We start from the raw sequence: 20328 nt of genomic DNA on the forward strand, positions 1-20328 counted from the left end.
AACATAGCTAAGTTGTTAACCCATGCAATGAGTTTCAAGTCCAAACTTTGACGGTAAATGTGCCTAGCCAATGCTTTGCCATGGTTATCACACATTGAAAGTCTCATCAAAAGTACTCCTCCGTCCCCATTATTTGCTTACATTTGAGACGGAGCCATAGAAGGTGTATGATATGGGTTTATTCTTGAAAGTTTTGTCAAAAGAAACTTGTTCTGATTGACACTTTAGATAAGGTACACTTTCCGTTATCTTCTTTTCAGTGCATTCGGCATCAATCAATCAATCAATACTATATATTAAATCCAGAAATTAAGGGACTTTAATGTAATTAAAGAAAGTTATATAATTAATTATACTATATAGTTTTAAATCACTAGCACCGTGTGATGGACCCGATTAAGGGATTTCAATGCAAATATTATATAGTTTGGGTTAAAATTAAATTATATAGAAGCTTGATAATTTTCCTAAACATTTGTAAGAGACTAAAACATGGTTAATATCCTTAAAATAAAATAATTAATTAAGATGGTCAATTTCCTTAAAATAAAATAATTAATTATACCAATTTTCCTAAATATTTATAGATGTTAATTTCCTTAAATAAAATAATTAATTAGTATAAACATGCACACTTAGTATTAATTATTATCATCATAAAATTATATATTAAATTTAAAATCTATGTAATTTTATTAAACTTTATAGTTTATTAGATGTATAGAGATATAATTATTTAACATACAAAAATATAATATAAGTAGGTTATAAATAATTCAAGTTAAATTTCATAACATATAATATTGCATGATTCTTAAACTGCATTCCTAAGTAGTAGAAGTAGTTTCGTCAGTAAAGAAAAGAATTGTAGTAACATTGTATATAGTTTTACACAAATTCTTGTTTTCAGACGGACACTTTTGGTCTTATTTGTCAGACGGATATAATGTTGCCATTTTTTAAGAAAATGTAACCAATTAATTCACAAAATTTTATGACTAGAGGTGTCATTTTTTACCCTGAAAATGATGAGAACAATAATGGTAACATGTTATCAGAAAATAACAACATTTTATTGTAAAATGATGACATATTACCCGTCTTATTTCAGACCAAAAGCAATGATCTTAAGAAAAACGGACTGATAGTTTTATGATAGCAATCACTCTTTTGAATAGTAAAAATAACAATATTATCAGCGAGATTAGTGAAAGTGGTAGAAACAACAACGAGAATAATGAAAGAATCAATATTAATGCGGCAATTTTGAAAGTAACAATAATTACCGCGGGAGTAGTGAAATTATCAATATTAATGCGGCAGTAATGACAGTAACTATAATTACGACGGGAGTAGTGAAAGTAACAATGATTACGGGCAAGTAGTAAAATGTTAGTACTATTGTTTCATTATAAATAGTAAAATATTAATAGCGAGAGTAGTGAATTTGTCTCAAAATTTATTTCATCGTAATTTTAGGATATGTCATTGAAAAATATATTAATGATAAATTTAAGGGTTATGCAATTTTAAGTAATTTTATTTAATTAAAAAAAAATTAATGATAAGTAGAGATAGCTCGGACGAAGCTGGACACCAATACTAGTAATTATATATTTTTAAACGAGACACAAATCATGATGTTGATAAATTAATCTAAGTGAGGAGTATTAATTTGTCATTGACAAATTAATCTAAGTGAGGAGTATTAATTAAGTTGATAAATTAACCCTTGAATAGAATAATCATACGATTTAGATTTAAAGATAATGTAGACAACAACCTTGATGTTTTCATAATTGTAGTAAAGTTCAATATATTTGTCACACAGTCATGTTATTAGACCAATTCACCTAGATTTTAGGTAATTTTGTTGGTCTTATTCGTTCTCTATTTGTGACAACTTATATTCCTCTTGTATTCAAATCCTCCAAGAAAATTTTACGGTTGTCGTTTCTAATTCTTGCTTACCTGTTTCTTTGGCGAATGACAGGACAACACCTCTTTTTGCTTCCAACCCATAATGATTCAAATGAACATCAATCATTCCTTTTTTTCAGTTTGTCCTAAGAAGTGTAAGATTTCTTTGTTTGGTACTGTCACGGGCCTCGCCTACACGTAGGCTTTGCAGGTACCCTCCTAATCGTCAAGTGAGTAAGAAAAAGAAAATTACTAACTCCTAGAAGAATCCTAGCCAAGGGGTTGAATCTCCGAAACATAATATATCTACTTGCTCTACAAATAGGTCTTTTCCCGTAAATTTCCTGGATAGACACGTCACAGATCACAGTTCACACATGCCAAAGCAAACAAGTTCCCACATAGTAAATTAGAGTTTAGTAAAAACCCTACATAAATGCAGTTTGCCCTCTTATTGTCTCCCCATTTGAGTTAGGGATTTTTTTTTTGTGGGCAATAATAAAGAAAGTTTCTTTACACAATACCTGCCTGACTCTCCGAGTCGAACTTTATTACTACATTCTTTGAAAAGGAAATTAAACTAAAAATGGGGTTAGCAAATAGAAAAGGCTTTTTATGGAGACGATCTGAGCTCACCAATTGAGCAAAAACTTCTTTTCTATTCTTTTTCAATTGGGCTTTGGAGGAGTACCTCCAACAAGACGTTCAACACTTGGAAAACTACCAAGATTCGGAGAATTGATGGACGTAATTAAGAGGCTAGCAAGCGCAGGACAAAATTTTGGCATTTTAGGTAAAATCCTGGCTACGCCACTGGTGCTTCTAGGTATGTAGTCCGCTGTCGAGTAAAGAAGGGCTAAATGCCTCAATCCTATTAGTGTAACTCAAAAAGTGGGGATTCCGTTTGTTTTATGGCAAATAATAGTCTTCCTAACTTATAAACAGCAGCTCATTATACAAAAAACACTGATATCAAAGGTTTGAAAGACGGTCCTAAATCGAATACATACTGTACAAAGTTATGTAAACTTATGATATGGTTAACTTGCTTCACAAAGACCGGTAGCTGAATCGCAGAATCCATCTCGGTCAAGTAATTTTTGAGGAGGGGCACTTAACAATGGAGAAGATGGGCTTCCATATGCATTTCTTCGCTTGTTCCCGCAACCAAGGCTCGCTCTTGTACTCACCCCTGTTATCGGGTTTGTTCCATTGGCGTATTTGCACAAAGCCTGCCGATTGCAGTAATTATAAATCACTTTTTTTAGCAAAGTATAAAACTTTTTAATTCTGCAAATTAAACCATCAATAACTAACTGTACCTGTTTTTGAGAAAGGTCGATAACAGCATCACTAAAATCAGCACCTTCGATGATTGCACCAGCAAGGTCACTCCGCGTTAGGACTGATCTTACAAGGACAGCATTGGTGAGATTTGCTTCGTTTAGCACCTACAGTTTAATGATACTATAAGCTTCATTTATATAGAACGATTTTAGTCTTTTATAGCCGCTGTCACAAAAGTTTTACGGAGTATTTACCATACGGTCCATCAATGTGTCGCTAAAATCCGCACCTGAAATTACAGGAAACTGTTAGCAACTGTTTACAGGTTCAGTATGTCTGATTCTGAACCTGATTCTGTTACCAATAATCATACCAGTGAAATTGGCCTTAAAAGCAACGGCTTTTTCAAGGTATGCTCCGGTAAACGTTGATCCGCTGAAATCTGATTCTCTCATGTCAGCCGATGTGAAATTCGCCCTTCTGTTTATAATTAATTTACGAAGAACAAGGTTAGTTTTCATCGCGTCGAATTCTTATCTTGACAGAATCACGATTCAGGACTGACGCATCTTTTACCTGAAATTTTCATTCTGATGCACTGCTTTCCTGCAGAAATGAAATAAAAAGAGTAAACATAAGATGATAAAGAGTATATCAGAGCTCGTAAATGACGAAATTAAGTGAGGAAGGATGAAACAAACTTGAGATCAGCAGAACCAAATTGAGCAGCAGAGCCAATCCCGAACTCGCCTCGTTGTTCAGCTTCAAACTTGTTCAAATCAGCCATAGCAGGGTAACTTGTACTCAAACTCACTACTGCCACTGCTGCTAATGCTGTACTAAACCATGTCTTTAATTTCTTTGACTCTAAAATAGAACAACATTATTTAAATACACCACTTGGTATAAATGGAAAAAATAAACACCTTGATCAAGCAAATAAAATAATTAAAAATAATAATTTACCTAATAAAGGTATTACATTATCTGGTTTATTAGCTGGTTCGACCCGACAAATTATTCGACTTGACTGCGGCGGTTTGTAAGTTGACATTGACATTGTTATGCTACTTGGTTTTAGATGGAGCATTGAAAATGATGATGCTGCCATTTTTCTTTCTAAATTCTACTAAAAAATTTTTTATGATAATTTAATTAGATGTGTTGAAGAATCAAAAATGGAAGATTTGAGAAAGATGAAGTTCCCTCCTAAGACAAACCATATCTTTGGAGGATTGGATAAGAAGTAGACACGTTATCTTTTGTTGATTTTTTGATACTATAGTGCCAAAACAATTTTACTAAATCATAGTACTCTTTTCTTCCGTCTTCTTTGTTTGTTTACCTTTAACCTTTGACTTTGGCACAAAGATTAAAGATAAAGGAAATGATTAATTATAATAACAAGTGGATTAAATTGAATGTGTATAATACATTTTCAAAACAAAAAGGTAAACAATTGAATGTCAACTCAAATAGAAAGTAGGTCTCCTGAGAGACATCCCTCAGTATGTTTATTGAGAGACTTTTTTACAATTTTAAGAAAAAAAGTTGTTTAAAGTAATAAAATAGTACAAATCATGATTAAAGATAAAATCGATATATTTATTAGGTAAATAGATACGAAATTATTATGGCACAATCAACAACAAAAGATTTCCAAATACAAATAAAAGGATACGGAAAACTAGTCTCTCAATAACTTTTTTTTTTTCTAATATAAGGAAAAGAAACTAAGTTGATCCTCTAGGATAGGACCAACCTATCTTATCCTTTTGGATGAGGGAGGTGAGTGAGAATCATTGACTGTCAGCCATTGACTCTCAATAACTTATTGAAAGACCGTATTTCCAAGTTTTAGTAAAAATAAAATAGGTAAACAGATAATTGGATTTAGCATATTATAGACAAGACTGTACAAATCTAATTAATTAGATTGAGTATCACAAACGACTGACAAACTATACTTAAGCAAGGGCAAAAAAATCCTTAAGAAATTACGCAAAAAGAACTTGCCATAAAAATATGGAAAGTTCACTACTCTTGACAGTTGACACGATAATGACTAATTTTGTATACAGTTCAATCGTTTTCTACAATTATCCATCAATTAATTAGTTCTTACCATAAAAATAAATAAAAATTATATTTTACACTTGCCAAAAAAAATATTAATTCTTACCATAAAAATTAACACTACTATACACCATGATTTATATAAATACAGAGACATAGTTCATAATTTACCCATAACATTCATAACTTGAAAACAAAACTAAAGCTTTCTTTCATCTCCAACAATTCTAAAAAATTTACGTAATTTATTTTCGCGGTATTTCTGCAAACAATGGGTGACGTAGAGAATCAAGTTCAATATGAGGAAACTAAGGAGCCATTATGGAAACTATTTCTAGTGGCGTCAATTGCAGCAGGAGTCCAATTTGGTTGGGCCTTACAATTATCTTTGTTAACACCATATGTCCAACTTTTAGGGGTTCCACATCAATGGGCCTCATTTATATGGTTATGTGGCCCAATATCAGGTATGCTTGTCCAGCCCATTGTCGGGTTTACCAGTGACCGCTTGGTCTCCAGGTTTGGTCGTCGCAAACCGTTTATCGCTATCGGTACCACGTTGATTTGCCTTGCAGTCTTGCTTATTGGTTTCGCAGCCGATATTGGGTACAAATTGGGTGATGACTTTAACCAGAAAACTAAGCCTAGGGCTGTTGCTTTTTTTGTTCTTGGGTTTTGGATCCTTGACATTGCTAATAATATGGTTCAGGTAATATTCGCATTATTTAATTTTACGGTTGTTATTATAATTTTTTATTATTTTTATATTTTTAACTTAATGTCGTAGTTTACATTTCATACGTATTTGAATTCGACCGTCTCAAGTCTCAACCGTAGTCTAAAAGAAAGTGCTCCTTTGAATTATTGTAGGCCTTGAAAGTTTAATGCATACATAAATACATAATATGGTCCAACAATTTGGTACCCGTAATGGACTTCTTGCATGATTTGGATACTTTGAGCATCTAACCAAATATGAACATTATACTATTTCCGTCTCCCATCATTTATCTAATCAAATATGGACATTTATCAAATTAATGGTGTTTTATCATTACAGGATCCGGCGAGGGCATTTTTGGCAGATCTATCAAGGCACAACCATAGAAAAATGAGAATTGCAAATGCATTCTTCTCATTTTTTATGGCGGTAGGAAATGTCCTAGGTTACGCAGCCGGGTCATACAACCAACTATACAAACTTCTACCCTTCACTATAACCAAAGGATGTGACACGTATTGTGCTAACCTTAAAACATGTTTTCTTATAGACATTGTCATCCTTGTTGTCCTAGTTGTCATTGCCCTCAACATCGTGTCGGAACCCCATTTTACTAAAAACCCGGTTCATGAAGACCCGTTTTTCGTACAAGTTAAGTCCACATTCCGAAACTTGGGCCGGCCCATGTGGCTACTCTTCCTAGTGACTGCCTTAAATTGGGTTGCTTGGTTCCCATTTTTATTGTTCAATACGGATTGGGTTGGTAAGGAGATTTATGGAGGTGACCCGACCTCGAAAGATACGGTCATGGATAAGATTTACGATAATGGTGTTCGGGCCGGTTCATTGGGCCTAATGTTAACTGCTGGTGTATTGGGCTTTATGTCTCTTGCAATTGATCCATTATCAAAATGGCTAGGTGGTGCTAGGAAGTTATGGGGAGTGGTTAACTTCGTTCTTGCGGCCGCTTTAGCATTGACCGCACTTGTTACCAAGGTAGCCGAAAAAGCTAGGAAGACCGCCCCGCCGTATGCTCCACCAAATCATGGTGCTAAGGCTGGTACCTTGGCTATATTTGCTGCTATGGGCATTCCTCAAGCGGTTAGTCTAACTAACTCACTACTCTTAATTAATCGGTTTTTTTAACAGGTGCATTAAAAGCGCACGTGTCATTTTTCAAAGTCGGCCTTATAATATGGTTCTTGTTTTATGTAAATGCAGGTAACCTTTAGCATACCATTTGCTCTAGCATCAATATTCTCTTCGGATTCCGGGTCTGGACATGGGCTTTCACTAGGAGTGCTGAACTTGGCAATTGTAATACCTCAGATGTTTGTGTCGTTAATCAGCGGACCTTGGGATCAACTATTTGGAGGTGGCAACCTACCGGCTTTCTTATTAGGCGCTGTCGCGGCCTTTATCGATGGGGTTCTTGCTCTCACAGTGCTTCCTCCTCCAAGCTCCAACACATAATAATAATAATACACTAGTTCGTAGATAAGTAGTACTTCGTACTTGAATAGCTTAATTGGTTTGTGTGTTTGCTTGTAATTGTCAATTGTGAGATATTATGAAGTATTATTATGAGTACAAAGTACACTTCAATGAATATTTGTTTGCAATTTACTTGCAATTTCAAGTATTTTACTTATTCTTCTTCTCTGTATATATTAGTAGAATACAAAATATGAAATACAACTTGTGAAACAATAAGTCTTGCTTAAGACGGATATAAAAGACAAAAGTTTTTAGCATTTTCTAGGCAATTAGTTGGGTGATTTGTATGCATTTGACCCGTTTTAAGCTTAAGACGGATATTGACCGTCTTAAACGAGAATTTGTACTTGTCAAAATATTAGGACCACAACCCTTAAAAATAGAGGCAACAATTAGATAATGTTCACACTCCTACATAGCTATATTGCCATATTGGTGTTATTAGGTTATTATCACCTAAAATGAAGGCATGTGAGTATCTGTTAAAGGTCCATACCGACTACATATCATTGATTGGTTGGGTCGGTAAGTGTTAGTAATATGGTTAAGCAGGTAGCAAAGGAACAAACACTTAGACAAAGACACTTTTAGGAAGTTTACAGCCTTGCAGCATATATAACTAATGCCTCTCTGTCTTGTTTGTCTGTCTTCTACTCTAATCTGTCAAGTATTTCTGTGGAATTGGACTGCCTCTTGTGATGTTCCCTGGGGTCACTAGGGGGATACATGTGAGTATCTGACTATGGTATTAAATCTCGGTTTTGGACAGTGTTCTGTAATTGAGTTATCGAGGTTTATTAAGTTAGTTGACATTTGCAGATTTCGAGAATTACTTCAACAAAACTTGATACTCTCACTGTCTTAATCATTTGTTTACCTTTGATTAAGATACCCTTCACAATGAATATAAAAGTAAACAAATGACCGAGACTGAAAGAGTAACACATTAGCCATGTTGATGTTGTATGGATAATAATGTGAGATGACCTGTAAAGGTCCAAAGTTGAATAAATTAAGCATTGGATGCCTACCTGTTGGTGTAATCGAAGAAGTAACAATGAAAAGCAAGAAAACCAGAATAGAAATAACCCGATTAGTAGTGCCGTGGTAAGGGAGCCACTGCCTTGAAAACTATATTCCGGTACGACCGTGGTGGCGATCAGCTAGTGCCGGTAGTTCCCCAAGGATAACACTACAGTCTCCAACTCAGTTTCGCCCACTCGGAACTGTGAGACTTGGAACGACAGAATCTATTACTTCACCCAGGAATTATAGAGGAGAAGATAAGAGAAGAAGAGATTAGAGAGAAGGGAGAGTGATTGTTGTGTGATTAATGCTGAAGAATGTTGATCTATTTATAGCAAAATAGATCAACGAGTCACTGTCAAGAGCAGGTCCACTGCAGCATTATTAATGCAGCATTTACACAGTGGAGAGGAGCCTATCAAAGCACTAACAGGTCAGGTGCGGGGGGAGCCTAACAAAGACTACCAACAAGACACTTAACAGTTAGTGCATAGAAGCAATGACAAGACTGGTACTCTTCGATCAAAAACAAACGGCTCGGCCCAAAAGATAGGCAAAGCCGCCAGCGAGCATTGCCAAATCCCAAATCCGAATCCGAATCGGATCCGGGCCGGGCTCGGAACACGGGCACGGGACGGCACGAGCCTTGTGTGCGTGTCGGAATTGAATTAAGCACCTCGCAAAGCTTCCACAAAAGCCTCCCATGACCCACTAGTGATATGGTAAGGAGTGTGGTCATATCTCTCCCTTCTCTCTAATCTCTTCTTCTCTTATCTTCTCCTCTTTAATTCCTGGGTGAAGTAATAGATTCTCTGGCGTTCAAGTCTCACGATTAGAGTGGGCGAAACTGAGTTGGAGACTGTAGTGTTATCCTTGGGGAACTACCGGCACTAGCTGATCGCCACCACGGTCGTACCGGAATATAGTTTTCAAGGCAGTGGCTCCCTTACCACGGCACTAGCTGAAATGACTAAACTTGAGAAACTGAACGGTCATAATTATAAGCGTTGGTCACAAAAACTGCTGATGTTTTTCGAACAACTGGAAAATGATTATGTGTTGTTTAGTGACCCGCCTGCTCCTGTTTATCAGGCTGTTGTTACTGACACCGTAGAGAACTCACCCCCGCCTAAATCAGTTGTTAAGTCAAACGAAGAGGATATTAAGAAATATGATAAGGACAATAAACTTGTTAGATGCCAGCTACTAAACAACATGTCTGACACCCTTTTTGACCTGTTTATGGTTCATAAGTCTGCTAAAACCATATGGGAATTGTTAGAGAAAAAATATGGGGCTGACGATGCGGGTAAAAAGAAATATGTTGTGGGAAAGTGGCTACAATTTCAGATGGTTGACGGGAAACCCATCATGGAACAAGTTCATATTTATGAGAACCTTTGTGCTGATGTTGTTAATGAGGGTATGAAATTAGATAACATTTTTGTGTTGTTAAATTTCTCATTAGAAATAACCCGATTAGTAGTGCCGTGGTAAGGGAGCCACTGCCTTGAAAACTATATTCCGGTACGACCGTGGTGGCGATCAGCTAGTGCCGGTAGTTCCCCAAGGATAACACTACAGTCTCCAACTCGCCGCCCACTCGGAACTGTGAGACTTGGAACGACAGAATCTATTACTTCACCCAGGAATTATAGAGGAGAAGATAAGAGAAGAAGAGATTAGAGAGAAGGGAGAGTGATTGTTGTGTGATTAATGCTGAAGAATGTTGATCTATTTATAGCAAAATAGATCAACGAGTCACTGTCAAGAGCAGGTCCACTGCAAAGATTATTAATGCAAAGATTTACACAAAGGGAGAGGAGCCTATCAGCACTAACAATCGGTGCGGGGAGCCTAACAAAGACTACCAACAGCACTTAACAGTTAGTGCATAGAGCAATGACAGCACTGGTACTCTTCAGTCAAAAACAAACGGCTCTGGCCCAAAAAGATAGGCAAAGCCCGCCGCAGGCGATTGCCAAATCCCAAATCCCGAATCCCGAATCCGGATCCGGGCCGGGCTCGGGCACGGGCACGGGCACGGGCACGCGCGCGCGCGCGTGTGCGAGCTGAATTAAGCACCTCGCAAAGCTTCCACAAAAGCCTCCCATGACCCACTAGTGATATGGTAAGGAGTGTGGTCATATATAAACACAACACAAACACTATTCCTCACCAATGTGGGACAAAATGGAAAAAAAGACTATGCTCAAAGTAGCCCCTATTTCCAACAATCCCCCACTAGGGGCGCCAGAGAGAAAGAAAAAGAATTCCTGGGTAAAGGAAGGATTGGATACTTAGGTATCAATATCTTTCGATTTGAATTGACACTTTAGTGAAATGAGGAAACAACTTACTTACAGCGAGAGAATATCTTGCGATTTGAATTCCTAGCTGAGCTTCGGTCGATAGCCCCCACAACACATATCATACCTTCAGATTTAGATCGTTCCGCGAAAGTGCGACGCGCTCTTTTAGAGTTATGCGTTTACCTCGGTACTGATAGATGTGTTCAGAAGACTTCTCATAGTCTAATGATCGTTACACCTACGTAGGTGACTCAAGTGCTTCTCAATAGCACTTCTCACATGAGTCATTAAGGACCTAAGTCCAACCTGGTGTATGATTCATCAAGTGCGTCTCAAAAGCACCACTATTAATGCTATGAATCATACAACGCCATAAGAATAGAAGCTTTAGACCTAGTCAAGTCTCACTCTTGACCTAAGGACTTAAGCCCCATTCCCCTCGACGTATCAACGACTAGTCTCCTAGCCAGCCCTTTAGTAAAGGGATCAGCAAGATTGTTTTCGGACTTCACATAGTCCAAAGCAATCACTCCATTGTTTTGGAGTTGTTTAACTGCAGCGTGTCTTATTCGAATATGTCTCTTTTTCGAATTGTAGACACTGTTCTTTGCAACACCAATTGCTGCCTGCGAGTCACAGTGCAGGGAGACCGGTGTTAGCCGTCCGCCCCACACTGGTATATCAGCTAAAAGGTTTTTCAACCATTCAGCCTCTTGCCCTGCCAACTCAAGAGCTATGAACTCAGATTCCATGGTAGAGCGTGCAATACAAGTCTGTTTAGAAGACTTCCACGATATAGCACCTCCACCCATGGTAAAGACATAACCACTAGTAGAACAGATCTCATCGTTACTGCAAACCCGCTTAGCATCACAAGATCCCTCTAACACGGCGGAAAATTACTATAATGCAAACATAAGTCAATTGTTCCCTTCAGGTATTTTAGTAAACGACGAAGAGCATTCCAGTGTTCATTGCTAGGGTTATGTGTATAACGACTCAGTCTACTAACTGCATAAGCAATATCTGGTCGAGTACAGTTCATCAGAAACATCACACTACCTAGGATTTTAGCATACTCTTCTTGGGAAACACTATTGCCCAAGTTTTTACACAATGCTACACTAGAATCATAGGGTGTTCTGGCAGGCACATCATCAAAGCATTTAAACTTTTTCAACACTTTTTCAACATAATGAGATTGACTTAGACAGATTCCATTGGAGTTTCGGATGACCTTAACTCCTAGGATAACATCAGCTTCTCCTAAGTCCTTCATCTCAAACTGTGATGACAAAAAATCTTTGGTTCTAATAATTACCTCTAAATTATTACCAAGTATTAACATGTCATCAACATAAAGGCATATGAGCACACAATCAGATTCTATTACCTTTGAATAAACACATGAATCAGAATGGTTAACCTCATAGCCATTACTTATTAAAGTGTTGTTAAATTTCTCATACCACTGTTTAGGTGCTTGTTTCAGTCCATAAAGAGACTTGTTCAGTTTACACACTTTACTCTCTTGACCCTCAATCACAAACCCTTCAGGTTGAGACATGTAGACCTCTTCCCTTAGTTCACCATTCAAAAAAGCAGTTTTAACATCCATCTGATGTATAATAAGGTTATGAATAGCAGCTAAGGCGACAAGAGTCCTAATAGTCGAGATTTTGGTCACAGGAGAGTAAGTATCAAAATAATCAATACCCTTCTTTTGTGTAAAGCCTCTAACTACAAGTCTAGCTTTGAACCTCTCTATTGTACCGTCAGGTCTCATTTTCCTTTTAAAGATCCATTTACTTGTAATGGGTTTACTACCTTTAGGTAAGTCAGTCAACTTCCAAGTTTGATTTGACATAATAGAGTCAAGTTCATTTTTAATAGCATCTTTCCAAAAATTAGCATCAATGGATTTCATTGCCTCACTATACGTTTTTGGGTCATCTTCTATTAAAAAGGTGAAACAAATTCATCACTAGCACACACAAAATGTATCCATGTTCGAGGCAAAGTTGAAACAAAATCAGCTCCAAAGTTCTTTGGACATCTAGGTCTCTTACTCCTTCTAGGTTCAAAGATCATGATCGAGAAGTGCTACTACTAGCAAGTGAAGAGATATCAATAGATGTAACAGGTAAACTAGGAGATGAATCAACATTCTTCTGTAATGGAAAAACATGCTCAAAAACACAAGATCTCTAGCTTCGGATATAGAACGATCACTTAAAGACATGAATCTATAAGCGGAACTATTTTGAGCATAACCTATAAAAACACAATCATAGGTCTTTGATCCAACGGTAGGTCTCCTGAAGTCAGGTAAGCCTACTTTAGCCAAACACCCCCAGACTCTAAGGTAACTTAGGTTAGGAGGATAGCCCTTCCACATCTCATAGGGTGTCTTGTCAATTTTCTTATGAGGTACACGGTTAAGAATGTGACAAGCGAAAAGTATTGCTTCCCCCACATGTCGTCGGATAGGCCAGAACTTAAAAGCATAGCATTCATCATCTCTTTTAAGGTTCTATTTTTCCGTTCAGCTACACCGTTAGATTAGGCGAGGTAAGTATGGTGGACTAGTCTCATGTATTAAACCATTAGCGACAAAAGTCGGCTAGATAAGCGATTTGTACTCACCACCTCTATCGGACCTTACCCTTTTAATTTTCCTGTCGAGTTGATTTTCGACTTCATTTTTAAAGTTTATAAACGATTGTTCCGCTTCATCTTTAGTCTTAAGCGGATAGACACGGTGTACCTTGAACAAATCGTCTATAAAGGTGACATAGTAATTCTTTCCACCTCTACTTGCAATATTTTTGAAGTCGACCAGGTCGGAGTGAATTAACTCAAGAAGACTCGTATTCCTAGTTGTGACAGGTTTACTAGGTTTCTTTGTGAATTTAGCTTCAACACCGCTAACACATTTAGAGAATTCTTGACTTGTCAAACTTGGAATTAAACTCATAGTTCTAAGTTTTTTAATATAGTCAACATTCACATGACCTAATCTACCATGCCAAATATCAATAGACTCGATATATAAGCGAAGTAGATGCAATATTATTAAAAATCGAATCGAGTTCAACACAAAAAGACCCCCAGAAAGATAACCCTTGCCCACAAATTCCCCATTACGCGACATTACCACCTTGTCGGCCTCAAACACAAGCTTCAACCCACTTTGTTTAATAAGGCACCAGGACACAAGGTTTCGACGTAACGAGGAACAAACAAAACATTATTTACAGCAAGTGTTTTCCCCGAGGTGAGTTTGAGAAAGATCTTGCCTTTGCCTTTGATCGGTGCGGATGAAGAGTTACCCATAAAAACGCAACCCCATCGCCTACTTCCTCGAACTCGAAATAACCCCTTATCAAAGACAGAGGTGTCGGGAAGCGCCAAAGTGTCCAAGACCCATTCAAAGAACATTACCCACCAAATTAGCTTCCACAACCACAAAGCAGAATGATGTCATCGATCCACAAGATTTGGCTTCATTAGTTTTCTTTTCGGAGCATTGGTAGGCTTTGTGCCCAGGTTTTCCGCAAACATAGCGGACAAAGGACCCTTAGCAGGTTTCTGAATCTTAGGAACCGGTTTGGAGTGCTTCCCTGGACCATTCTTCTTGGCCCGACCCTGGTTCTTACCCCGACCAACCTTAGCCTTACCTTTACCCTTGAACTTCTCGGATAAGACGGACCACCGACTCAACCGATTAGCATCAACAAAGATCGGTTCTGTTTTAACGATTGACTAACAGGTTTGTCTTTAAGGCGATTTGCCTCTTCGGTCCTCATGTGTCCTACTAGTTCTTGGAGAGACAGTCTTTTTCTTATGTTTAAGGTGGTTCCTATAGTCGACCGGGAGGGAGGGAATTTCTCTAACAAGACATTAGCCACAAAAATGTTATCTAATTTCATACCTCATTAACAACATCAAGACAAAGGTTCTCATAAATATGAACTTGTTCCATGATGGGTTTCCCGTCAACCATCTGAAATTGTAGCCACTTTCCCACAACATATTTCTTTTTACCCGCATCGTCACCCCATATATTTTTCTCTAACAATTCCCATATGGTTTTAGCAGACTTATGAACCATAAACAAAGTCAAAAAGGGTGTCAAACATGTTGTTTAGTAGCTGGCATCTAACAAGTTTATTGTCCTTATCATATTTCTTAATATCCTCTTCGTTTGACTTAACAACCGATTTAGGCGGGGTGAGTTCTCTACGGTGTCGTCGAATAACAAATTTGATAAACGAGCAAAGGCGGGTCACTAAACAACACATAATCAATTTCCGAGTTGTTCGAAAAACATCGCAGTTTTTGTGACCAACGCTTATAATTATGACCGTTCGCTTTCAAGTTTAGTCAAGTCGGAATGGTTTTCGCTAAAACAGACGACATTGTTACAAAGAACAAACAACAACAGATATATAGTTTTCAAATTGTTGGTGTAATCGAAGAAGTAACAATGAAAAGCAAGAAAACCAGAATAGAAATAACCCGATTAGTAGTGCGTGGTAAGGGAGCCACCGCCTTGAAAACTATATTCCGAATGCGACCGTGGTGGCGATCGCCTAGTGCCGGTAGTTCCCAAGGATAACACTACGCCTCTCCAACCCGCCCGCCCACTCGAACCGTGAGACTTGAACGACAGAATCTATTACTTCACCCAGGAATTATAGAGGAGAAGATAAGAGAAGAAGAGATTAGAGAGAAGGGAGAGTGATTGTTGTGTGATTAATCTTTGAAGAATGTTGATCTATTTATAGCAAAATAGATCAACGAGTCACACAAGAGCGGGTCCACTGCAAAGATTATTAATGCAAAGATTTACACAAAGGAGAGAGGAGCCTATCGACTAACAGTCGGTGCGGGGGAGCCTAACAAAGACTACCAACAAAGACTTAACAGTTAGTGCATAGAGCAATGACAAGACCGGTACTCTTGATCAAAAACAAACGGCTCGGCCCAAAAAGATAGGCAAAGCCCGCGCGGCGATTGCCAAATCCCAAATCCGAATCCCGAATCCGGATCCGGGCCGGGCTCGGCACGGCACGGCACGCGCACGCGTGTCGTGTGCGAGCTGAATTAAGCACCTCGCAAAGCTTCCACAAAAGCCTCCCATGACCCACTAGTGATATGGTAAGGAGTGTGGTCATATATAAACACAACACAAACACTATTCCTCACCAATGTGGGACAAAATGGAAAAAAAGACTATGCTCAAAGTAGCCCCTATTTCCAACAATCCCCCACTAGGGGCGCCAGAGAGAAAGAAAAAGAATTCCTGGGTAAAGGAAGGATTGGATACTTAGGTATCAATTGCTGTAACAATGTCGTCTGTTTTAGCGAAAACCATTCCTGACTTGACTAAACTTGAGAAACTGAACGGTCATAATTATAAGCGTTGGTCACAAAAACTGCTGATGTTTTTCGAACAACTGGAAATTGATTATGTGTTGTTTAGTGACCCGCCTGCTCCTGTTTATCAGGCTGTTGTTACTGACACCGTAGAGAACTCACCCCCGCCTAAATCAGTTGTTAAGTCAAACGAAGAGGATATTAAGAAATATGATAAGGACAATAAACTTGTTAGATGCCAGCTACTAAACAACATGTCTGACACCCTTTTTGACCTGTTTATGGTTCATAAGTCTGCTAAAACCATATGGGAATTGTTAGAGAAAAAATATGGGGCTGACGATGCGGGTAAAAAGAAATATGTTGTGGGAAAGTGGCTACAATTTCAGATGGTTGACGGGAAACCCATCATGGAACAAGTTCATATTTATGAGAACCTTTGTGCTGATGTTGTTAATGAGGGTATGAAATTAGATAACATTTTTGTGGCTAATGTACTGTTAGAGAAATTCCCTCCCTCCTGGTCAGACTATAGGAACCACCTTAAACATAAGAAAAAAGACCTGTCTCTCCAAGAACTAGTAGGACACATGAGGACCGAAGAGGCAAATCGCCTTAAAGACAAACCTGTTAGTCAATCAGTTAAAACAGGAACTGATGCTGTTGATGCTAATCTGGTTGAGTCTGGTGGTCCGTCTTATACTGAGAAGTTCAAGGGTAAAGGTAAGGCTAAGGTTGGTCAGGGTAAGAACCAGGGTCAGGCCAAGAAGAATGGTCCAGGGAAGCACTCCAAACCGGTTCCTAAGATTCGAAAACCCGCTAAGGGTCCTTTTGTCCGCTATGTTTGCGGAAAACCTGGCACAAAGCCTACCAATGCTCGAAAAGAAAACTAATGAAGCCAATCTTTGGATGACATCATTGCTTTGCTGTGGTTGTGGAAGCTAATTTGGTGGGTAATGTTCTTGAATGGGTCTTGGACACCGGCGCTTCCCGACACCTCTGTCTTGATAAGGGGTTATTTACGAGTTCGAGGAAGTAGGCGATGGGGGTTGCGTTTTTATGGGTAACTCTTCATCCGCACCGATCAAAGGCAAAGGCAAGATCTTTCTCAAACTCACCTCAGGGAAAACACTTGCTTTAAATAATGTTTTGTTTGTTCCCTCGTTACGTCGAAACCTTGTGTCTGGTGCCTTATTAAACAAAGTCAGGGTTGAAGCTTGTGTTTGAGGCTGACAAGGTGGTAATGTCGCGTAATGGGGAATTTGTGGGCAAGGGTTATCTGTCTGGGGTCTTTTTGTGTTGAACTCGATTCAGTTTTAATAATATTGCATCTACTACCTTATATCACGAGTCTATTGATATTTGGCATGGTAGATTAGGTCATGTGAATGTTGACTATATTAAAAAACTTAGAACTATGAGTTTAATTCCAAGTTTGACAAGTCAAGAATTCTCTAAATGTGTTAGTTTGTGTTGAAGCTAAATTCACAAAGAAACCTAGTAAACCCGTCACAACTAGGAATACGAGTCTTCTTGAGTTAATTCACTCCGACCGGCCGACTTCAAAAATATTGCAAGTAGAGGTGGAAAGAATTACTATGTCACCTTTATAGAGACTGTTCAAGGTACACCCGTGTCTATCTCGCTAAGACTAAAGATGAAGCAGAACAATCGTTTATAAACTTTAAAAATGAAGTCGAAAATCAACTCGACAGAAAATTAAAAGGGTAAGGTCGATAGAGGTGGTGAGTACAAATCGCTTATCTAGCCGACTTTTGTCTTGCTAATGGTTTAATACATGAGACTAGTCCACCATACTTACCTCAGTCTAACGGTGTAGCTGAACGGAAAAATAGAACCTTAAAAGAGATGATGAATGCTATGCTTTTAAGTTCTGGCCTATCTGACGACATGTGGGGGGAAGCAATACTTTCTGCTTGTCACATTCTTAACCGTGTACCTCATAAGAAAATTGACAAGACACCCTATGAGATGTGGAAGGGCTATCCTCCTAACCTAAGTTACCTTAGAGTCCTGGGGTGTTTGGCTAAAGTAGGCTTACCTGACTTCAGGAGACCTACCGTTGGATCAAAGACCTATGATTGTGTTTTTATAGGTTATGCTCAAAATAGTTCCGCTTATAGATTCATGTCTTTAAGTGATCGTTCTATATCCGAAGCTAGAGATGTTTGTGTTTTTGAGCATGTTTTTCCATTACTGAAAGAATGTTGATTCATCTCCTAGTTTACCTGTTACATCTATTGATATCTCTTCACTTGCTAGTAGTAGCACTTCTACCGATCATGATCTTTGAACCTAGAAGGACTAAGAGACCTAGATGTCCAAAGAACTTTGGAGCCGATTTTGTTTCAACTTTCTTTGCCTCGAACATGGATACACTGTTTGTGCTAGTGATGAATTTGTTTCAACCTTTTTAATAGAAGATGACCCAAAAACGTATAGTGAGGCAATGAAATCCATTGATGCTAATTTTTGGAAAGATGCTATTAAAAATGAACTTGACTCTATTATGTCAAATCAAACTTGGAAGTTGACTGACTTACCTAAAGGTAGTAAACCCATTACAAGTAAATGGATCTTTAAAAGGAAAATGAGACCTGACGGTACAATAGAGAGGTTCAAAGCTAGACTTGTAGTTAGAGGCTTTACACAAAAGAAGGGTATTGATTATTTTGATACTTACTCTCCTGTGACCAAAATCTCGACTATTAGGACTCTTGTCGCCTTAGCTGCTATTCATAACCTTATTATACATCAGATGGATGTTAAAACTGCTTTTTTGAATGGTGAACTAAGGGAAGAGGTCTACATGTCTCAACCTGAAGGGTTTGTGATTGAGGGTCAAGAGAGTAAAGTGTGTAAACTGAACAAGTCTCTTTATGGATCAAACAAGCACCTAAACAATGGTATGAGAAATTTAACAACACTTTAATAAGTAATGGCTATGAGGTTAACCATTCTGATTCATGTGTTTATTCAAAGGTAATAGAATCTGATTGTGTGCTCATATGCCTTTATGTTGATGACATGTTAATACTTGGTAATAATTTAGAGGTAATTATTAGAACCAAAGATTTTTTGTCATCACAGTTTGAGATGAAGGACTTAGGAGAAGCTGATGTTATCCTAGGAGTTAAGGTCATCCGAAACTCCAATGGAATCTGTCTAAGTCAATCTCATTATGTTGAAAAAGTGTTGAAAAAGTTTAAATGCTTTGATGATGTGCTGCCGAACACCCTATGATTCTAGTGTAGCATTGTGTAAAAACTTGGGCAATAGTGTTTCCCAAGAAGAGTATGCTAAAATCCTAGGTAGTGTGATGTTTCTGATGAACTGTACTCGACCAGATATTGCTTATGCAGTTAGTAGACTGAGTCGTTATACACATAACCCTAGCAATGAACACCGGAATGCTCTTCGTCGTTTACTAAAATACCCAAGGGAACAATTGACTTATGTTTGCATTATAATAATTTTCCTCTTTTGTGTTAGAGGGATCTTTGTGATGCTAATCAAGTTGCAGTAACGATGAGATCTGTTCTACTAGTGGTTATGTCTTTACCATGGGTGGAGGTGCTATATCGTGGAAGTCTTCTAAATAGACTTGTATTGCACGCTCTACCATGGAATCCGAGTTCATAGCTCTTGAGTTGGCGGGGCAAGAGGCTGAATGGTTGAAAAACCTTTTAGCCGATATACCAAAATGGGCGGACGGCTAACACCGGTCTCCCCGCACCGTGACTCATGCAGCAAAGAATTGGTGTTGCAAAGAATATGGTGTCTACAATTCAAAAAGAGACATATTCGAATAAGACACGCTGCGCTTAAACAACTCCAAAACAATGGAGTGATTGCTTTGGACTATGTGAAGTCCGAAAACAATCTTGCGATCCCTTTACTAAAGGGTCAAGCTAGGAGACTAGTCGTTGATACGTCGAGGGGAATGGGGCTTAAGTCCTTAGGTCAAGAGTGAGACTTGACTAGGTCTAAAGCTTCTATTCTTATGGCGTTGTATGATTCATAGCATTAATAGTGGTGCTTTTGAGACGCACTTGATGAATCATACACCAGGTTGGACTTAGGTCC

General features: G+C 38.2%; 2 protein-coding genes across 2 annotated transcripts; one reads left to right on the plus strand and one right to left on the minus strand.

Annotated features, from left to right (window-relative positions):
* Positions 1-2823: 2823 nt before the first annotated feature.
* On the minus strand, positions 2824-4474 carry LOC141591943 (thylakoid lumenal protein TL20.3, chloroplastic). Its single transcript, XM_074412463.1, has 7 exons — positions 4174-4474; positions 3909-4074; positions 3784-3813; positions 3581-3687; positions 3462-3496; positions 3243-3371; positions 2824-3152 (listed from the first exon to the last, which is right to left on the minus strand). Exons 1-7 carry the CDS (start codon positions 4316-4318, stop codon positions 2961-2963), a joined length of 804 nt encoding a protein of 267 aa, XP_074268564.1. The 5' UTR covers positions 4319-4474; the 3' UTR covers positions 2824-2960.
* Positions 4475-5455: 981 nt separating this feature from the next.
* Positions 5456-7609, plus strand: LOC141591952 (sucrose transport protein SUC2-like). The gene is made up of 3 exons (XM_074412475.1): positions 5456-5992; positions 6344-7105; positions 7226-7609. Exons 1-3 carry the CDS (start codon positions 5555-5557, stop codon positions 7475-7477), a joined length of 1452 nt encoding a protein of 483 aa, XP_074268576.1. The 5' UTR covers positions 5456-5554; the 3' UTR covers positions 7478-7609.
* The last annotated feature ends 12719 nt before the right edge of the window (positions 7610-20328 follow it).

This window comes from Silene latifolia, chromosome 1 (assembly GCF_048544455.1).
Source record: "Silene latifolia isolate original U9 population chromosome 1, ASM4854445v1, whole genome shotgun sequence".
Lineage (NCBI taxonomy): Eukaryota > Viridiplantae > Streptophyta > Magnoliopsida > Caryophyllales > Caryophyllaceae > Silene > Silene latifolia.

What these genes read in the sequence shown, in the direction of transcription:
- LOC141591943 (XM_074412463.1), bottom strand. Translation starts at nt 4,318, where the DNA reads ATGGCAGCATCATCATTTTCAATGCTCCATCTAAAACCAAGTAGCATA. An exon ending in TTTTAAGGCCAATTTCACTG is followed by an intron (nt 3,497 to 3,580) that starts GTATGATTATTG and finishes CTGTAATTTCAG; the next exon opens with GTGCGGATTTTAGCGACACA. An exon ending in ACACATTGATGGACCGTATG is followed by an intron (nt 3,372 to 3,461) that starts GTAAATACTCCG and finishes ATTAAACTGTAG; the next exon opens with GTGCTAAACGAAGCAAATCT.
- LOC141591952 (XM_074412475.1), top strand. Translation starts at nt 5,555, where the DNA reads ATGGGTGACGTAGAGAATCAAGTTCAATATGAGGAAACTAAGGAGCCA. An exon ending in TTGCTAATAATATGGTTCAG is followed by an intron (nt 5,993 to 6,343) that starts GTAATATTCGCA and finishes TTATCATTACAG; the next exon opens with GATCCGGCGAGGGCATTTTT. An exon ending in CTATGGGCATTCCTCAAGCG is followed by an intron (nt 7,106 to 7,225) that starts GTTAGTCTAACT and finishes ATGTAAATGCAG; the next exon opens with GTAACCTTTAGCATACCATT.